Here is a 19369-nt window from a genome sequence, read left to right on the forward strand (position 1 = left end):
CGTCACGAACTGGAGCCCCGCGGTCTTCAAAGTCCGCCTCCTATCCAGTCAGCCATGGCCTCGGATTCTTCCAATTAAGTAGTGCCCTCGGCGATACTACCCCGCGATCCCGAGGTTCCCAAGCTCCCAAAGTTCTGGTCTTCAGACTCGGAACTTTGGTTCATTACCATAGAATCCTTGTTCCGTCACCACCGTCTCAGTTCGCAGTTGACCATGTTCGATCACGTGGTTGGAGCGCCTCCACCTACTACACTTGCGATTGTTCGCAATGTTCGACGCTCCCCGCCCGTCAACCACCTCTATGGTCAGCTTAAGGCAATGCTAATCCAACGCACCATTGAAACAGAGCAGCATCAATTACAGCAACTTCTGACATTGGAGGAGCTCGGCGACCGCAAATCTGCCAACTTACTGCCTCGTAGCAAGCCTTGGCTGGAGACCTGGCTCCTTCAACTAACAGCGTACTTCCCCAGAAACTTTTCCTGCAGTGCCTTCCACCGCAGGTGCGCATGATCCTGACCACGTCTACATTCTCGACGTTGGAATCTCTGGATCAGTTCGTCGACAAATTCCCATAGATGTCGGTTTTCCATCTGTGGCCACAGTTCATCGCCCTCCTGACCCTCCATCCCACAGCGCAGCCGCTCGCGACAGCTATGCGCGTCTCCTCGAAGCTAACGAGCAACTCACACGGCAAGTAACGTGACTGACTGCTGAGGTAGTTCTTCGTCACGACCTCGCTGCCCCAGCCCCGGTCACTGTGAACGCCGTTCTACTCCTCCCGATGCGCTTTCCTGGTACTACCATGGCTATGGCTCTCGCGCAAACCAGTACCACCAGCCCTGCTCCTACGTGGGAAACGATTGGACCGAACATTGACGGCGACCTCTGTACCCGGCCACAGATCCAATCACCTTTTCCCCACCACTGACCACGTCACCAAAGTCCGCTATCTCGTCGGCATAGCTAGGCGCCGAGATCCTACGTTGGCTGCGCGCCGCCATTCTCCCGAATCACCTCCTCTTCCCACGGTCCATGGATCGTCCATCTGGACCTACGGACAAAAGTCTGTCACTCTGGCCTCAGACGTACCTTTCGCTCGATCTTTGTCATCGCGGCCGTGGCCCAGCCCATTATCGGAGCCGACTGTCTTCGGCACTACAAACTCGTCGTCGATGTGCAGCGCAGTCACATCTAGGACTCGGAGACCAGCTTAACCGTCCATGGAGTTTCCTGTCGCGCTCCACCGCTTCGGTTTCTCCAGGCATACATGGCCGTTCCCGACCCTTGGTGAGCCATCCTTGCCGAGTTTCCGGATGTCTTTCGACCCCCGTGCATTCAGTCCTCGGTAGCTGACAGCGTGACACATCATATCGTCCGGACTGGCCCTCCCGTGTTTCATCGGGCTCGTCGCATCGCGCCGGATCGTCTAACTGTCGCCAAAGAGTGGTTTGAACACATGCTTGACCTTGGCTTCATTTTTCCCCCTCCAGTCCTTGGACCTTGCCACTTCCACATGGTGTGCAAGAAAATCGGAGCCTTACGTCCTTGCAGCGATAACCGGGCTCTCAACAAGGCCACTCTCCGGAATCGATACCCAATCGACCGTCTGAAACCTGCCTACTCGGACTCTGACACTTTAGCCACTTCTGTTGTCACATTCCCTCCCGACCCGGCCATTCCTACTCGCCGCGTGCATTTCGCACCACCGCCTGGATATATATATATATATAGTTGTTTTTTCATCACTTTAATTTCCATTAATTTATCCATTCTTCATTTCGTTGTTGCCAGATTCGAGACGAGGGTCTCGAATCCGGCAACATTGATGCCTTCAGGTAGCATATGTAGGTTTATTCACCAGTTGCCTTCACCCAAAAAGAGTTGCCTTCACCCGCAGGTGCCACGTTCTCGTGGCACCTGCGGCAAGAAGGACGTTCCACGCCCGCCGCCAAGGTCTGTGAGTGGTGGCGCTGGCTAACACACCCAGGGTTCTACTAGGACACATAAATACCCAAGAAAGTGGATGGGGAAACCGCGCCGTGGCAGCTCAATTGGTATAGCATCGCACGCGAAATGCGAAGGTTTTGGGTTCGGTTCCCACCTGCGGCAAGTTGTTTTTTCATCCACTTTAATTTCGATTACTTTATCGTTTCTTTATTTCATTGATTAAGCACAAGTAATTTCCCCTATGTTGTCTTTGGTGTCTGTGTTTGTTGGCTTCATATGATATGACTAAAAAAATCGGGCCCCTCGGTTAACCCCCTTTCTTCTCGTATATATGTGTGTATATATATATATATATATATATATATATATATATATATATATATATATATATATATATATAGCAGTGGTGGCGTAGAGGTAGAACATCCTCCTCGCGTGCAAGAGGAGGATTCCGGTGCCGCGCAATTTCCCACCGGAAACAAAACCGCGTCTGGATAAAATTGCATAAACACGCCTGCTAACTGGCAACGCACTCCCTCACCAAAGCCAGATTCGTCACCCTGGAGCCGTGCTTGGCCACCACCTCCCATATGAGTACAACAATCAAACCCCCAGCCCTCAGTCCCCAGCAGCTGTGAAGCAACTGACCACGGCTGCAGTCAGACCTGTGACGCAGCAGAAGTTGTTAATAATCCCTGGATCCGGACAGGCCGCCATTGGAATCTGAACTTTGCAACGATTAACGCTAGAACGTTATCTAGTGAGGCGAGTCTAGCAGTGCTATTGGAGGAATTATAGGGCAGCAAATGGGACATATTAAGGCTCAGTGAAGTTAGGAGGACAAAAGAAGCATATACACTGCTAAAAAGCGGGCACGTCCTGTGCTACCGGGTCTTAGCGGAGAGACGAGAACTAGGAGTCGGATTCCTGATTAATAAGAATATACCTGGTAACCTACAGGAATTCTATATCATCAACGAGAGGGTGGCAGGTGTTGTTGTGAAACTTAATAAGAGGTACAAATTGAAGGTCGTACAGGTCTACGCCCCTACATCTAGTCATGATGACCAGGAAGTCGAACGCTTTTATGATGACGTGGAATCGGCGATAGGTAAAGTCAAAACAAAATACACTATACTGTTGGGCGACTTGAATGCCAAGGTAGGCAAGAAGCAGGCTGGAAACAAGTCAGTGGGAGAATATGGCATAGGCACTAGGAATAGCAGGGGAGAGCTATTAGTAGACTTTGCGGAGCAGAATAATATGCGGATAATGAATACCTTCTTCCGCAGCGGTATAGCCGAAAGTGGACGTGGAGGAGCCTGAATGGCGAGACTTGAAATGAAATAGACTTTATACTCTGCGCTAACCGTGGCATCATACAAGATGTGGACGTGCTCGGCAAGGTGCGCTGCAGTGACCGTACGATGGTAAGAACTCGAATTAACCTAGACCTCAGGAGGGAAAGGACGAAACTGGTACATAAGAAGCCGATCAATCAGTTAGCGGTAAGAGGGCAAATAGAGGAATTCCGGGTAAAGCTACAGAACAGGTATTCGGCTTTAACTCAGGAAGAGGACCTTAGTGTTGAAGCAATGAACGACAATCGTCAGTGCATCATTAAGGAGTGCAGTAGAAGTCGGTGGTAACTTCGTAAGACAGGATGCCAGTAAGCTATCGCAGGAGACGAAAGATCTGTTCCAGAAACGCCAATGTATGAAAGCCCCTAACCCTACAACTAGAATAGAACTGGCAGAACTTTCGAAGTTAATCAACAAGCGTAAGACAGCTGACATAAGGATGTGTAATATGGATAGAATTGAACATGCTCTCAGGAACGGAGGAAGCCTAAAAGCAGTGAAGAAGGAACTAGGAATTGGCAAGAATCAGATGTGTGCGTTAAGAGACAAATCCGGCAATATCATTACTAATATGGATGAGATAGTTCAAGTGGCTGAGGAGTTATATAGAGATTTATAGAGTACCAGTGGCACCCACGACGATAATGGAAGAGAGAATAGTCTAGAGGAATTTCAAATCGCACAAGTAACGCCGCAAGAAGTAAACAAAGCCTTGGAAGCTATGCAAAGGGGGAAGGCAGCTGAGGAGGATCAGGAAACAGCAGATTTGTTGAAGGATGATGGGCAGATTGTTCTACAAAAACTGGCCACCCTGTATATGCAATGCGTCAGGACCTCGAGCGGACCGGAATCTTGGAAGAACGCTAACATAATCCTAATCCATAAGGGACGCCAAGGACTTGAAAAATTATAGACCGATCTGCTTACTGTCCGTTGCCTAAAAAATATTTACTAAGGTAATCGCAAATAGAATCAGGAACACCTTAGACTTCTGCCAATCAAAGGAACAGGCAGGATTCTGTTAAGGCTACTCAACAATAGACCATATTCACCATATATATCACCATATATCATATATCACCATATATCATATATCACCATATATCAGGTGATAGAGAAATTCTGATTCTGTCAAAAACTCAGCAGTCATTTAGGCATTACCGAATCAGGGTGTAGACGAGCCATATGTAAAAATATTGAAATATATCTATAGCGGCTCCACAGCCACCGTAGTCCTCCATAAAAAAGCAACAAAATCCCAATAAAGAAATGCGTCAGACAGGGAGATACGATCTCTCCAATGCTATTCACGGCGTGTTTACAGGAGGTATTCAGAGACCAGGATTGGGAAGAATTCGGGATAAGAGTTCATGTAGGATACCTTAGTAACTTGCAATTCGCTGATGATATTGCCTTGCTTAGTAACTCAGGGGACCAATTGGAATGCATGCTCACTGACCTGGAGAGGCAAAGCAGAAGGGTGGGCCTAAAAAACATTCTGCACAAAAATAAAGTAATGTTTAGCAGTCTCGGAAGAAAACAGAAGTTTACGATAGGTAGCGAGGCTCTGTAAGTGGTAAGGGAATACATCTACTTAGGGCAGGTAGTGACCGCGGATCCGCATCATGAGACTGAAGTTATCAGAAGTATAAGAATGGGCTGGGGTGCGTTTGGCAGTCATTCTCAGATCATGAACAGCAGGTTGTCATTATACCTCAAGAGAAAAGTCTATAACAGCTGTGTCTTACCAGTGCTCACGTACGGGGCAAAACCTGGAGGCTTACGAAAAGGGTTCTACTTAAGTTGAGGACGACGCAACGAGCTATGGAAAGAAGAATGATAGGTGTAACGTTAAGGGATAAGAGAAGAGCAGATTGGGTGAGGGAACCAACTCGAGTTAATGACAACTTAGTTGAAATCAAGAAAAAGAAATGGGGCCTGGGCAGGACATGTACTGAGGAGGGAAGATAACCGATGGTCATTAAGGGTTACGGACTGGATTCCAAGGGACGGGAAGCGTTGCAGAGGGCGGCAGAAGGCTAGGTGGGCGGATGAGATGAAGTTTGCAGGGGCGACATGGCCACAACTAGTACATGACCGGGGTAGTTGGAGTAGTATGGGAGAGGCCTTTGCCCTGCAGTGGGCGTAACCAGGCTGTTGATATATATATATATATATATATATATATATATATATATATATATATATATATATATATATGTATGTATAAAGCTTTACATGTCACCCACTCCCCTCTCTATTGCCGTTGCCCCTGTGGGTATGTTAAATCAATAAATAAGTATATAAATAGAAATTTTCAATGCTGTACCATGGATAAACGGTGCAGCGACGCCTTTTTCTTGAACCTCGACCGACGTTACTACTGGGTAGCGTGGCGTTGTCGGCAGGCTGCAGGCGTTTGCAGACCTTGGCGACTAGGCCGGGACGAGACAATTTCTAGTGCAACACTTTCACTGTTAATTCAATGGTAGTGAAGTATATAGAAGAAAAGCCATAATGAATGAATAAATACATTGCGGGGCCGCTTATATAGGCCTACTAAAGTCGTAGGCGGGATCTTGCTCACGTCAACGTCACGTTACATGCACTGAGTCTGGTCGGGTATGGGCGGCTGATCCTTTCTCCTAGGCGACTTTGCATGTGCTTGCCTGTTCTGGCGGCAACCGGCATGTCCTGCTTGGTTCGCGGAAAGGGTCTCCCCTATACTCGTAGAGTTCGCGGAAAGGGTGCCCCCCTAGAGTCGCACAGTTCGTAAAAAGGGTTCTCAGCTTGAGTGGCACACCCACAAAAAGGCCTGTAATCACTGCGGGGCGCCTGCCAGACCGAAAACCACTCGAGACAACCATAGCAAATTAGGGATCCATCCTCCTTTTTGATTAGGCTTGGTCCTTGAGGATGCTTTTTGCCCGGGGTGTTACACGCCAATCGTAACAGCATCTCCGGCGGGGGACGAAGATCCCGACGCAAAGGGGCCAGCAGCCACTGGGCGAGGGATCGTCCTTTCGGCAGCAGAATCTCCCTATGGGGTGACAAACCCTTGGTTCATAGCTTCTAGATTCCTTGGAGTCGTTCATGAGTCCTCATGGCGCTCTTGTATGCCTTTTCTCAATGGTCCGGTCCAGTGAAACTCAACTTGCAAACCGGTCTCGCTACTTTTCGTCTCCTGTTTCTGCAAGCAATTACTCCAGAACAGTGCTGGACCCACAACCACAAAGCAAGCGAGCACAAGGCCACCCTCCGCCAAGACACACCAGGCTCTACAAGAAAAACGAAAACCCACTACTGCTTTCCCATCCCTTTCGCGTACCCCCCCCCCAAACACTAGAAACAGTCATTTCTTGAAAGTGTTAAGACGTGGTTACTAAAATCAGCTAACAATCAACTAAAACTTCGCGATAATAAATAGAACGTATGAAGCAAATTACCAAGGTAAAAATTCCACAAAAACCAGAGTGAGCATGAGGCTTTCGCTACTATAGCGGCAACGACTCAGACCGTCGCATTCACGTTAAGTTTACCCTTCTCGTAGCGAATATCGAAGGTGTGCTGTTGAAGAGCCAAGCTCCAGCGCAAAAGACGGCTGTTTTCGTAGACATGGACTGCAGCCATGTGAGGGGACAGTGGCCAGTCTCTATGGTGAACCTTAAACCAGCGATATAGCAAGCTAGCTTCTGCGCTGCCCATACCACGCAGGCGCATGCCTTTTTTGATGCACTGTATGCTTCCTGGCGGTAGGTGGGCTGGCGGTAGTCGATAAACGGTTTCAGCTCGTTTCTTGGGACCTCAGCCAAGATAAGAGGCGAGGTATAATCACTCTGTCCTGGTTCGATTACACTTAGCTCTAACATCTTGTTTATTTCAGCGGCCATAACTTGTCGCTGATGAGGCGAAACGCGATAACCTTTTGAACGAACTGGGTCCGTTGAGGATAATTCGATGTCGTGAGTGATTTCATTGGTCCGGCCTGGTGCGTCCGAAAATCTGTCTTTAATTTCAAATACGAGTTCCTTCAGTTTGGCCATTGGAGTTGCATTCAACACCGTCTGCTCTACTAGCTTGTCATTCGTCTCGTGAATGCCTTTTGCCCCCGTTATTGATGTTAACTGCGGAAAGTCGACAGGCATCTCCTCAGTTTGGTTAAGGGACATGTTCACAATGGCCTCCCTCTGCCGGTAGGCTTTAAGTAGATTGCAGTGGTACACTTGGGGTGGGGTCCTTAGTTTTCCCGGTACCGTGATTACGTAGTTTGTTTCATATAATTTCTGAATTATATCAACCGGTCCTTTCCATTGAACCTGAAGTTTGTTTTTCAATGAGGGTTTCAGGATCATTACCTTTTCCCCAGCTTCAAAGCGTCGCGTTCGAGCCGTCCTGTCATAGTATCACTTAGGATAGCTTTGGGCCCTGCGCATGTTCTGCCCTGCTAATTCTTGAGATGTATGCAGTTGGTCTAACAGCTCTAGCACGTATGCCAAACGAAGGGTCGTCCGCCCGGCCTTCCCAGGCTTCTCGAACAAAGCGAAAAGGGGACCGAATGCAGCGACTGTAAACGAGCTCTGAAGATGAAAAACCTGTGGACTCGTGTGGTGCATTTCGAAGCGCGAACATTACTGCATGCAAGCAAACCTCCCACTCGGCTTTGTGCTCATAACAAATGGGTCGAAAAAGCCGTTTCATGAGTGAGTGGACTTTCTCTACAGCGTTTGACTGCGGGTGGTACACTGAGCTATGAATAATTTTAATGCAGCACGCTTCCCGAAACGCCAAGGTCAGTGCGCTCGTAAAAACGGATCCTTGATCTGAATAGATTTCTGCGGGAAACCCCACTCGCGCGAGCGTAGACAAAAGCGCGTTGATGATCTCCTCCGAGCTTAGTTCTTTCAGGGGCACCGCCTCTTGGAATTTTGTTGCGGGCATAGTACAGAGAAAATATGCCGATAACCAGACTGCGTTGCAGGAAGTGGTCCCACTGTGTCTATTATGAGCCTGCGAAACAGTTCCGTGATAATGGGAACAATTTTCACTGACGCTCTAGCCTTATCTCCGGACCTGCCTACGCGTTTAATGTGTCTCAGCTTCTCACGAATGCTTCCACTTCCAGAAAGCAGCCGAGCCAGTAACATTCCTGCTGTAAGCGGTCCTTTGTTTTCCGAATGCCCAGATGCCCTGTTCAAAAGCCGCCGTGAACCAGGTGTAGGGGCGGCTCACGCTAGCGATGCGGCCCCAGGAGTTGGTCGACTTGCGCTCCCTTTTGACTGGTGTACTTTCTTTAGACGACGCCTGCCCTCTTGGGGAACTTTACGTTCTGTTCGGCCATACCTTCTTTCGCGTCTGGCCTTAGGTTACGCAGAGTGGAATCTTTTACCCGTTCAGCAATCAGTGTGGCAGGGCTTACATGCAATAACTTTCATCTGCATTCTGCTTCTCGAGACATTTCCGGCTCTGGTGCTTTCTAGACCCCCTCATTAGCTGGTGTACTTTTCTCAATATCACTTATAGGGCTGTCCTGTGGGTGTTGGTTGACGAATCATCCATCAAACGTGTCCACCCCCCCCCCCCACTGTACATTCGTACACTGCATTGGACGCGAGCTTCTTTGCCTTGGAACGAGTTAGGGTTTGTACTATACCCTCACTAAACCCGATTCGCCTCGGTCGCAGCAAATCCTTGGATTTTTTAGAAAACAAATACGGACGCTGCGGGGGGAGATGGACCGAGAGGACGGCTTAAGTGTCCAGCACTCCAAAAGGCCTTCGATACGAATCTTTGCCACAGGGAGACAAACACCGGAGACCTCTGCGGCTTGCCTTATCCAAGCACATTCTCCCGTGAACGGCCCTTCCTCCACGTACAACGGATGCACCACGTCCATTGTACCTGCCGAGTCGCGAATCACCCGACAGGGTTTGCCGTTTACCACGAGGTCTCGAATGTATGGTTCTAGCAATTTCAGATTTCCCTCGTTACTACTGAGTGACAGGAACACTAGTTTGAGATTTTGGCACCCCACGTAGATATGCCCCGTTTGCTGGCCGTTGTAGCAAACTACTGGTTTCTTTGCCTTGAAAGCGCTTTTCTTTTACCTTTCTGCCCTCTGTTCGGGTGACTCCTCCTTCCCCTTACTGTTCTCGTGACTAATTTTCACCGAACCTGACCACCTTTCCTTTAATATATACTTGCTCGACTTTGACCATCGCTTTGGCTTGTTGGGTCTGTATTTATTCATCTCCTTCTTAGGAGCTTCGTTCATCTCCTTCTTAGGAGCTCTTAGCCGGCGGCAGAACTGTTCTAATGCAGCGCACTGCATTACCTTTCCTCCGAAGCCGAGTGCACCCTTTTCTCTGAGCCATTCTTTCAGGCTTATCACCAAGGTGTACGCGAAATCTGAGTATGACTCACTTTTGGTCTTTTTGACCTCCTTGAATTTTCGCCTGAATGATTCTGCTGATAATCTATACTTTTTAAGCAGACTTGCTTTGATCTTATCGAAGTCCTCTGCTTCTTCTTTCACCATCCGGGTAATGATATCAGCCACCTCACGTGGCTGGTAATGATATCAGCTACCTCACGTGGCGACAAGGTAAGCAAGCCTTGTGGCCACGTGTTTCTAGCGAATTTTGCCTTCTCACGCACGCGCTCAAACTACGCCTGAAAAAGACATGTCTCCTCCTACTGCGTAGGGTGCCATCAAGTCTGTCATTCCACGCTCGTTTTCTCGTGCCTCTCTGCTAGGTCTGTAATTTTGAGCCTTCAGAAACTCAATCTCTATGCGCCTCATTTCGAGTGTGTCGCGTGCTACACGGTCGCGCTCTTCTTTTTCTTCTGGGTGCTTGCGCTCTTCTTTTTCTTCTGGGTGCTTGCGCTCTTCTTTTTCTTCTAGGCGCTCACGCTCTTCCTGCCTATCCGCAACGCACTCTAGGCATTCCTTTAGTTCGTCGTCTGCCCCGATCGCTCTCATTCCCTCAATGATCTCCGGCTTTCTCTTCGATTCGGCAATTTGGAGGCCCAACTCTCTGGCCAAGGTAAACAACTCCGGCTTCTTTAGCGCCTTCAAGTTCATGTCTGCACTTAGTGCTGCTAACTCTTCGCTCTATAACAACCACGACGTACTCACAACTTCCGTCAACGGTTAAAGAAAAATCACTGCATTGTACTTCCCAAAAATATGTAAAGTCAAGTGATATCTCAGTGAATAAAAGCCATGCACTCAGCATATGCAGTCATGAATCCTGACGCCTTCCTTCCGCAGTTGTCCCCAGGACAAAGAGGAGGCGACCCCTTAGATGGCATCCAAATTTGTGGCCACCGGGGTAACGTATCCCATCACTGCCAACCAGTTGTTGCGACGCCTGTTTCTTGAAACTCGACTGGCGATACTGTTGGGTAGCGTGGCGCTGTCGGCAGGCTGCAGGCGTCCGGTAGACCACGGCCACCAGAGAGGGACGAGACAACTTCTAGTGCGAAACTTGCCCTGTTTATTCAATGGTAGTGAAGGATATAGAAGAAGAGAATGAATAAATGAAAAATACATTGCGGGGCCGCCTAAATAGTACCGCAGAAATCATAGGCGGGATCTTGCCCACGTCAACGTTACGTGAGGTGCACTGAGTCTGGTCGGGGATGTGCGGTTGATCCTTACTCCTAGGCGATGTTGCACGTGCTTGCCTCGTCTGGCGGAAACCCACGGGTCCTGTTTGGCCCGCGGAAAGCGTGTTCCCCTAGAGTCGCACAGATTGTGAAAAGGGTTCTCTCCTAGAGTCGCACAGTTCGTGAAAAAGGTTCTCCCCTAGTGTCGCACACACATAAAGGTGTATGTAATCACTGCGGGGCTCCTTCCAGACCGGCAACCACTCGAGACAACCATAGCAAATTAGGGATCCATCCTCTGTTTTGATTGGGCATGGCCTTTGAGCATCGTTTTTGCCCAGGGTGTTACACGCCAATCGTAACAGTCGCATAAAGGTAACATACAAGTTAAAGTTCCAAACCATAACTGGCCCATGAGGAATCTCACCAGCGAGACAATCTGACCGTAATAACACCGTAATGAATTTGTGTAGTTGCTGTGCTGTACAGCAGATTTCATGAATAATCAAGACAGGTGCTCGTTTGTGTTTGTGTTTTGTGTTGTACAGTATTCCCCAATGTTATAGCTATTTGCTATGTAGTCTAATTTAGGTAGAACTCACACAGTCAAGAGTTCATTTGAAAATAAATGTTAGCCAGAATAATGAATAAAACCACCTTTTTGACTTTTGTATGGGTATCAAGAGCTCAAGTATTGTTGATGAGTTTTCCCTTCTTTCCAATACCACCACATGTTTTTTTTTCATGCAGTAATAATTGATGCACGATAAAGGTTACATGAATATTACGGATAGTCCTAGGGAAAAAAACAGGTCAGGGTTCAGTTGTACTGTATTTAAAGACCATGAGCAGCCGGTCTTGGGTCATCTGAGGAGCTGAAATGAAGAGCAAGAAATGTAAGTCAGTACCTGAGGTCAACTAAGCAATATTCAACAAGACTCACAGAGCTAAATTTATTGTTGGATATAGCAGTCTCTGCGCAAGCCGCCAGAGCATTTTAGCGAGCTCCTCTATTTCTGTTAATTTGCTGGTGCATGTCTTCTTCTTCGCATATGTCAGCGATGTATTCGGAATGAATATGCAATAGGCAGACGCCAAATGCAATTAAAGACACCCATTCAAAAAACAATTGTCACAACTAACTTATATTCCCAGATTTATTCCGCATCATGTACTAAACCTGGCACGTAATCGAGGTCCTACCACAATCATAACTTGTTATGGCCCTAGGCTATTTCACACTGCAACGAAAATACGTGTGCCCATGATGGTATCCATGCATAAACAGCTTCTGTAACTATGTGTGTACCTTCATTCTTAACAAGCATAATCAATGATGGACCAACTGAAAACTCTTCTTATGTGTGCACGAAATAACGTGATTATGACAACTTATCAGCTTGAAACTGCCACATATCAGCAAGAAAGTGATATTTACAATGTAATAGAATGCAGAGATGAAAGACGGCATGCTGTCTTTCTTATGGATAATTCAAAAACAGGTACAACAAAAAGAACCCCAAAGACACTAGTCCAAGATATCTACGTGTCCTTATTTTCTTGAGTATTATTGTTTACAGCCAATGTTATCTGTGCAATAAAGGTCAAGGGGATTGAGCACGCTGATGCACATCCTTGTAACATGCGGATACAACTTGCAAAATATACTGGTTAGTCTAAGATGCGTTTTCCAGAGCACCATTACCTGTTTTTTGTGGTTAAGCTGAAAAATGGCAGAGCATAACAGCTCTGTGTATTGCCCAGTGTTTTGCTTGTTCGAATAATTTGCTATTTCCTCAGGCACTCCTGGCAGGCTACTTAAATGAAGTGTGGGTTATTGTTCGATAAAAATATTCTATAGTGACCTTGAAGTGAAACATAGTTTGATCGGCACGATCACTCCAGTCCCTGGTCGTCTGAAACAAGAAGGACATCAGGTACGAAGATGCACGTCGGGGAGGCTGATATACATGTGTTTATGATGAATGCGCAATGGTACAGTGGCGCTGTACAGGTAAAATGGCAGAGTTAAGAGGGGTAGAAATTAAAATTTAAAAAAAGCTAACTTGGAAATTTTGTGGCCTATATTTAGGTCGTTATAATTACTTTTTAATGACACCCTACTGTAGTATACATAGTCATCTTAAATAAATATTGCTGTAGTACTTTGAATAGATTTGAGGGTGGAAAACTGGACAGCGATATTTTATGTTCGGTCATACTTTGTCGAATATGCTTGTAATATTACAGAAAGACGTGAGGGTATCAAGGAACGACGCAAGCAATCAAAAACGCAGTAGGCTTCCTTGCTTATTTTAGTGCAAAATTACTACTGGCCTACCAACCTGGATTTCGCCTCCCTCTGGATGACGCCTCTTTATACAGCGTGCTCAAATTGTAAAAAATATCGACAGTTACTTCAGCATAGGCTAAAGAGGAGGAAGGCGAAAGCCTGCGCGCTCAATAGGCATTCATTAAATTACTTAATCCGTGGTTGCTTCTTTTCTTCACCAAAGTGGGTGAGTCTGAGCGTCTTAATTGAAGCTACTTTAATTAGTTTTACCTTATTCCCTCGGTCATAATTAGAACCAGTGGTCGTGTGTTTAAGTGCATTAACTCTATAATAATTACCAATGTCTTAATTAGCTTCGCCTTAACCCCAAACATTGTGGGCTCGACTTCAACATAAGCTCGAAGGTTCAAATTTTAAACCTTTCGCCTTAGTAATCGGTGACCGGCGGTAGACTCGAACACAGAAGCCCGGTGCAGTTATAATTAGACCACGATCCAATGCATACTCCTCTTGTTCCAAAGCCAGCCAACCAGCTCTTTCAAACGCTCGGCGTGTGCATCCCATGCTACTTCCTCGTTTTCTCTCTTTGTGACAGCTCGCCCGTGACGTCATGAAACTCAGCCGGGCTCCCTTTAATGTGCACGCATGCTGTGCCACTTAGTCCCTGTTCCCTTAAGCTTCGCCTTGTGCACAACGACCGGCGCAGGCGTATGTGTGAAAAAGAAAAACAAACGTCAAGACAAACAAGAAAAACATATAAACAAGATATCTGATCCGTGCCCGCGAGCGCATTGTTATGAGTTGTGTTTTTGTCGAAGTAACGCAGCCTTACCCGCGCCTCGTTTGCCGCCAGCGTTGGAAACGACGTGAGATGTTCCGACAAGAGGTAGTCGTGCTGTGATAACCGCAGCTGACTTGCGAATATTTTTCCAGCGTTAGTCGAACGGGTCCTCAGCACTGGCGCGAAATCTAACGCCGATATATCAATATAAGGCATAGTAGCATCTCTGGCCATGCTTTCGCACGTAATTATAGCGAAGGCATCATATGCACCATTAGGGGAAAACACAGCGTAGTCGTCGCCGGCGCGACCTAAAGATGGTACCCAAAATATCCGACGACGCGAAGAGCGAAAACACGTCAAAAAGATTCGGATTGACATCAGATTTAACAGGCAGGTATCTGTAAACAAAGTCAATTAGTCGAATTCAAAAGAAAATTCGGTACACTTTGGCCTGGGTTGGAATCGAGCCCGCGACTCCGGGGTGCCAGGCGAACACGCTCCCCCAACGCCACGGTGGCCCCACGTTTATGGTTAACTAAAGTTGTGCTTAACGTGTGTGTCGTTGTACGTGTTGCGTCACTGCCTCCCACTTTCACTTGCTCTTCCGATTTCATCTATGCTGTGTCGGCTGCGATGAACTCTCGACGCCAAAATCTTGAGCGTGTAAAACGAGACGTGCCTATTTCGTGCGTCTTTCCAGACGTCCCGTCACGCCCTACGCCACGTCTCTTTCTCTTCGCATTTCGTCGGTGCTGTGTGTACTGTAATGCACTCCGAAGCGCCTAGCTCAGCAGAATCTGTGCAACCTGGTCGCCCACGTAAGCACGCAGCAGAAGGCGAAGCAAGGGAACACAATAACGAATGCCGTGAAAGAAGTAGTGTATCTGTTCGGTCACTGTCTTTGTGTGGTGCTCTGATTTTCCTGGTTTTGTTGGACATTTACGGTTATCATTGACGAAGATTGACTAACAAGACTTCCGGTGAAGATTCAGTGAGCCAGGCGCCTTGCAGGTACGACGTTTCTTCTTTTTGAGGCCCTAGCTATTACCCTTCCACTATGGTGGTCGGAAGCCGAGAACATCGTCACGAGCTTTATGCTCGTCCCAGTGTAGCAAGCCATATGAATGATGCTACAGGCCGTGATGAAAAGTCTGGGGCCTTGCAAGCGTCACAAAGCCTAAAAAGGCAGCACGTTTGCTTTTCCACAACTCGGAATCAACTTCGTCGAATTCAGGAATAATGGCTGAAAGAAACCTCGCCTAGGAGACAGCAAGTATGATGATACTACATCGAATTATGAGATAAGTGATGAAGAAGAGATGGGTGAAGAAGGATCATTTACTTTGTTCACGTATAGGAAAAAGCGAGCAGAAGGCAGTCCGGTTGTTTTCCGCTTAAGAAGTAAAGGTACTACTTTTTGACAAGTAAATTCAAACCGAGTGTCTGTCGAACTAGTTTCCGCTGCCAAAGAAAAAGTAGTCTTTCAGGACGACCAGAGATGGAAGCTTCAGTATCAGCGTTGCTTCCTTGGTATCCGCAAAACGCATTTTGGTGCTCTCAAGTGTAGGCGGCCTGGAAGTCAAGCCCTTTATCCCAGACTCGTACACGAAAAACGTTGGGAAAGTTAGACTTGTGCCTCTGCAGTGTACAGACGAACAACTCCTAGACTTCTTAAAAGACGCAGGAGTTATATCGGCACGCATACAGATAAGGTATTCCCGCCACGAATATGGAGCAGTAAAGTAACATCAACTTCACATGGTAATTCTGACTTTCACAGACGATCGCCCTGTTCCAGGAAAAATTTACTTGGGCTTCACCAGGCATCCTGTCGAGGAATACCTAGGACCACCACTTCGCTGCTATAATCACCAGAGATTTGGGCACATGTCGAAAACTTGCCGCAGCATACGTCGATGCGAAATCTGCTCGGAAAATCATGTCAACAAGGAGTGCAAGACACTTCTTCAACCTAAATGTGTGAACTGTGCGGGGACCCATGCCGCCTCCTTCTATGCCTGCCCTCATAACAAGGCAGCGGCACAAATGCGTCGACATGAACTTATCCATGGAAGACAACCGCGACGCAATGGACCCGCCCCAAACCTTGAGATTGTTCCTCCAGTTGCAGATCACCCATCTAAGCGGGCACCGGAACCATCACAGCCAAGAGAACCAACAAGCTATTACTCCTCAAGAGAACAACCAACAGTGCAATCAAGAGACCAATGGAGAGGATCACAGTCAAGCTCCCATTATTTTGCGTCAATATTGCGGAACCCCAGACGACAACAGGCAGAAACTAATACCCAAGAAAGCTCCAATATTCGCACAAATTTTTTGAGCGACATTACGCACCTACCGCAGAAGTAACGCCAGCTAATAGCGAACATACAATCGCATCGGTGACACAACTGATTTTTCCAGTGCTTTTCGCAGCTCTTAAGGCAATCCTATCTGCTCTGCCGGAAGCAAACAACCTACCAGAAGTGAAAGCCTTGTTGCCTCTGGAAGCACTATTGAGTCAGCAATCCGGGCCGAAACTACGGCAGGCAGTACATGAATAACCGCTACAAAAATGTCGCTATATTTCAGTGGAATTCCAACAGTCATCCAAGGAAGTGTGCTGACTTTCGTAAACTGCTTGTGCAATACAACTTTCGAATACTTTGCATTCAAGAGGCAGGAATCAATGACGACTTTCGCTTCTCGAATTATGCGATATACAACACTTCTCGTCAAGGTGCTGTTAGCAGAGTGCTCCTGTGCCTCAGGAAGGACCTACCATCTTATCAAATTCAGTCCAGTGATTCAGACTTCACGGAATTCATCGCATGTAATGTATCCTTTCGCAAGCTATGCACAACAATCATTAATATATATCTACCACCTTCAAATCGGATTTCAGTAGAAGCGCTAGTAGATATGTTCAAAATAGCTCATTGTAATGTATTTACATGTCGCGACTTCAATGCACACATCATCTGGGGCAGTGATCATTGTGATGCACGTGGTAACGCTATTGAGTGCGCCATAGATAAAGGCAACTTGAGTGTTTTAAGCGATGGGTCGCCAACCTTTCTTCGTGCATATAATTATTCGAGCTGCATAGATGTTACCATGTGTTCACATGATCTATTGAATGGTGTGGGACGGACAAGAGATACGGAAACGCGCGGAAGTGATAATTTTCCCATCCTTGTAAATCACCCTAGCATGCACTATGATATCAGGCGTTACAGCAAACTAACCAACCGGCCATTTTTCGGCAGCGCATAACGGATCAAATTAATCAACATGCAACAGTGGAAAGATTGACAGAATTTTCGCAGGAAAGTATGAACGTATGCACAAAGAAGGTCTCAAATGCAATAGATTATGCTGCAGTTGGCGGAGAGTATGAAGACCAAAGAGCCATCAGAGGCCGATTTGAAAGAGCGTACCGACGGAGCGGAAGTTTGCAAGTGTACAGAAACGCTCAGAAAATACACAATGTAATGCGCAGACGCATGGAAAATTTAGGAAAACAGCATTGGCGTGGTTTCTGCGGCACGCTCTCTCTCCACACGTCTGTCGCACGAATTTTTCTAGTAATTCGTTCTTTAAGCGGACCTGTAACACAGAGCTTCCCATTTCGTGCTCTCGATCTAGCTCAGGACACGTGTGAGATAATAGCTGCAGATGAATTTTCTGAGCTTATTTCCAGACCTGATTTTTCATCGCAATGTACAGAATTTGATAATTCAGTAGTGTTAGCTAAGCAGAAAATTACTGCTTGCTACTGGGCCCAACATCCTCAATTAGATCATACTTTCACATTAAGCGAGCTTCAATGTGCAATTGCATCATGTCGCCAAAAGTCCGCTGCTGGGATGGACGGCGTTGCGTACGATATACTAGGAAACATTGGACCGACAGGCACAAATGCTCTCTTACACGTCTATAATAATTTATGGATAGAAGAAACTGTACCTGACTCTGGGAAAGTCGGTCGAATCATAGAAATATTAAAACCGGATAAGACGTCCTTGTGCCTTGAATCCTTCCGCCCAGTTAGTTTGACAAGTGGTTTATGCAAAGTAACGGAGAAAATGATTGACGTGCGACTTAAGTGAAGGTGTAATGAAACGAATGTGTTGTCGAACTACTTAGTAGGTTTTAGAGAATATAAATGCACAATTGATCCAATATTAGATATGGCAACCTGTGTGGAACACGAGCGTGCACACAGAAACATGACGATACCAGTATTTCTTGACTTCAATAGGGCATTTCACACTGTTAGTCACGGTCATGTTCTGCTAAGTATGTTGGAACTTGGACTGTCTGGCAGGTTCTTGCAATGGATTTCTAAATTTTTATCAGGTCGCAAAATATTTGCTCACACGGGTGAAGGAAAGAGTGCTGAACATGTTGTCAAACACGGAGTACCACAGGCAAGCGTGCTCAGCCCCTTTATTTTCAACTACGTCATGGCTGATTTAACAAGATGACTGCCACAGTTCATGTTTTCACTGTATGCAGATGGTGTGTGTATTTGAACATCTAGGTCTAATGCTCAACGGCTTCAGATGGCATTGCAAGACGGCACAAATATCATTAACCAATATTTGAGACAGAGGAATGGTTCTATCACATGCAAAAACAGCTTTATTGCACTTCACTCGGAGGCCGTTAAAAAATTTCACCCTTATTCTGGAAGGACACCCTCTAATGATTGTCACACAGCATCAATTTCTACGCAAAATACTTGATAGGCAGCTATCCTGGGCACCTCGCATAAAAAACTCGAAAACGAGGTCAATGCCATAGTGACTGTACTTCGCAGACTTGCAGGCACATCATGGGCCCGATCAGTATCGTCCATGGTGAATGTATACAATGCATTAATACGACAAAAAAATGCCTATTCTGCGCCTAACTTGCACCCACTTTTCCACACGTCAGAAGGGCGACTTTAAAGACCTTTAGCTAGAGGTCTATGCATATGTCTAGGAGCTCAACGAGCGACTTCTGGCTCTCTTGTAATATCAGAGGATTGCCAATCACCATTTCCAGTTATGCGAACTACAGAAACATGCCGACATTATTTCTGTCTTCAAACACAGCATAAAAGCCACCCATCGGCTCTAGACATCATGAAACGAGATAGAAGTTATGTTCATATAGAAATTCGAGAAAATCTTCACATATTGCCAAGAAATGAATTTTGGAATTCAGACGTCGAATATCCTCCATGGCTGCTTGCACTTCCAAAAATCGAATTGTCAGTAGACGGGATATTCAGAAAAAGAGACATGTTCATTCAAGCTGCTCAACAGCTAGCACTTTACCAGATATATATGCGGTATTCAGGGTACACACACGTCTATA

General features: G+C 46.6%; 1 protein-coding gene across 3 annotated transcripts in view; it reads right to left on the bottom strand.

The window, feature by feature from the left end:
* The window catches only part of LOC142591171 (uncharacterized), an 89620-nt gene that overhangs the window by 17110 nt on the left and 53141 nt on the right, over nucleotides 1-19369 (bottom strand). The window contains exons 4-5 of one of the 3 annotated variants that reach the window (XM_075703536.1): nucleotides 12625-12835; nucleotides 11577-11794 (exon numbers count right to left, since the gene is read on the bottom strand). The exons of 1 other annotated variant lie outside the window; for it this stretch is intronic. In XM_075703536.1, the coding sequence (XP_075559651.1) occupies nucleotides 12816-12835 (20 nt within the window). In that variant the 3' untranslated portion in view covers nucleotides 11577-11794; nucleotides 12625-12815. The remainder of the gene's footprint in view (nucleotides 1-11576; nucleotides 11795-12624; nucleotides 12836-19369) is intronic. One more of the 3 variants, XM_075703535.1, reaches the window with a different exon arrangement.

Source organism: Dermacentor variabilis, chromosome 8, assembly GCF_050947875.1.
Source record: "Dermacentor variabilis isolate Ectoservices chromosome 8, ASM5094787v1, whole genome shotgun sequence".
NCBI classification, from domain to species: domain Eukaryota; kingdom Metazoa; phylum Arthropoda; class Arachnida; order Ixodida; family Ixodidae; genus Dermacentor; species Dermacentor variabilis.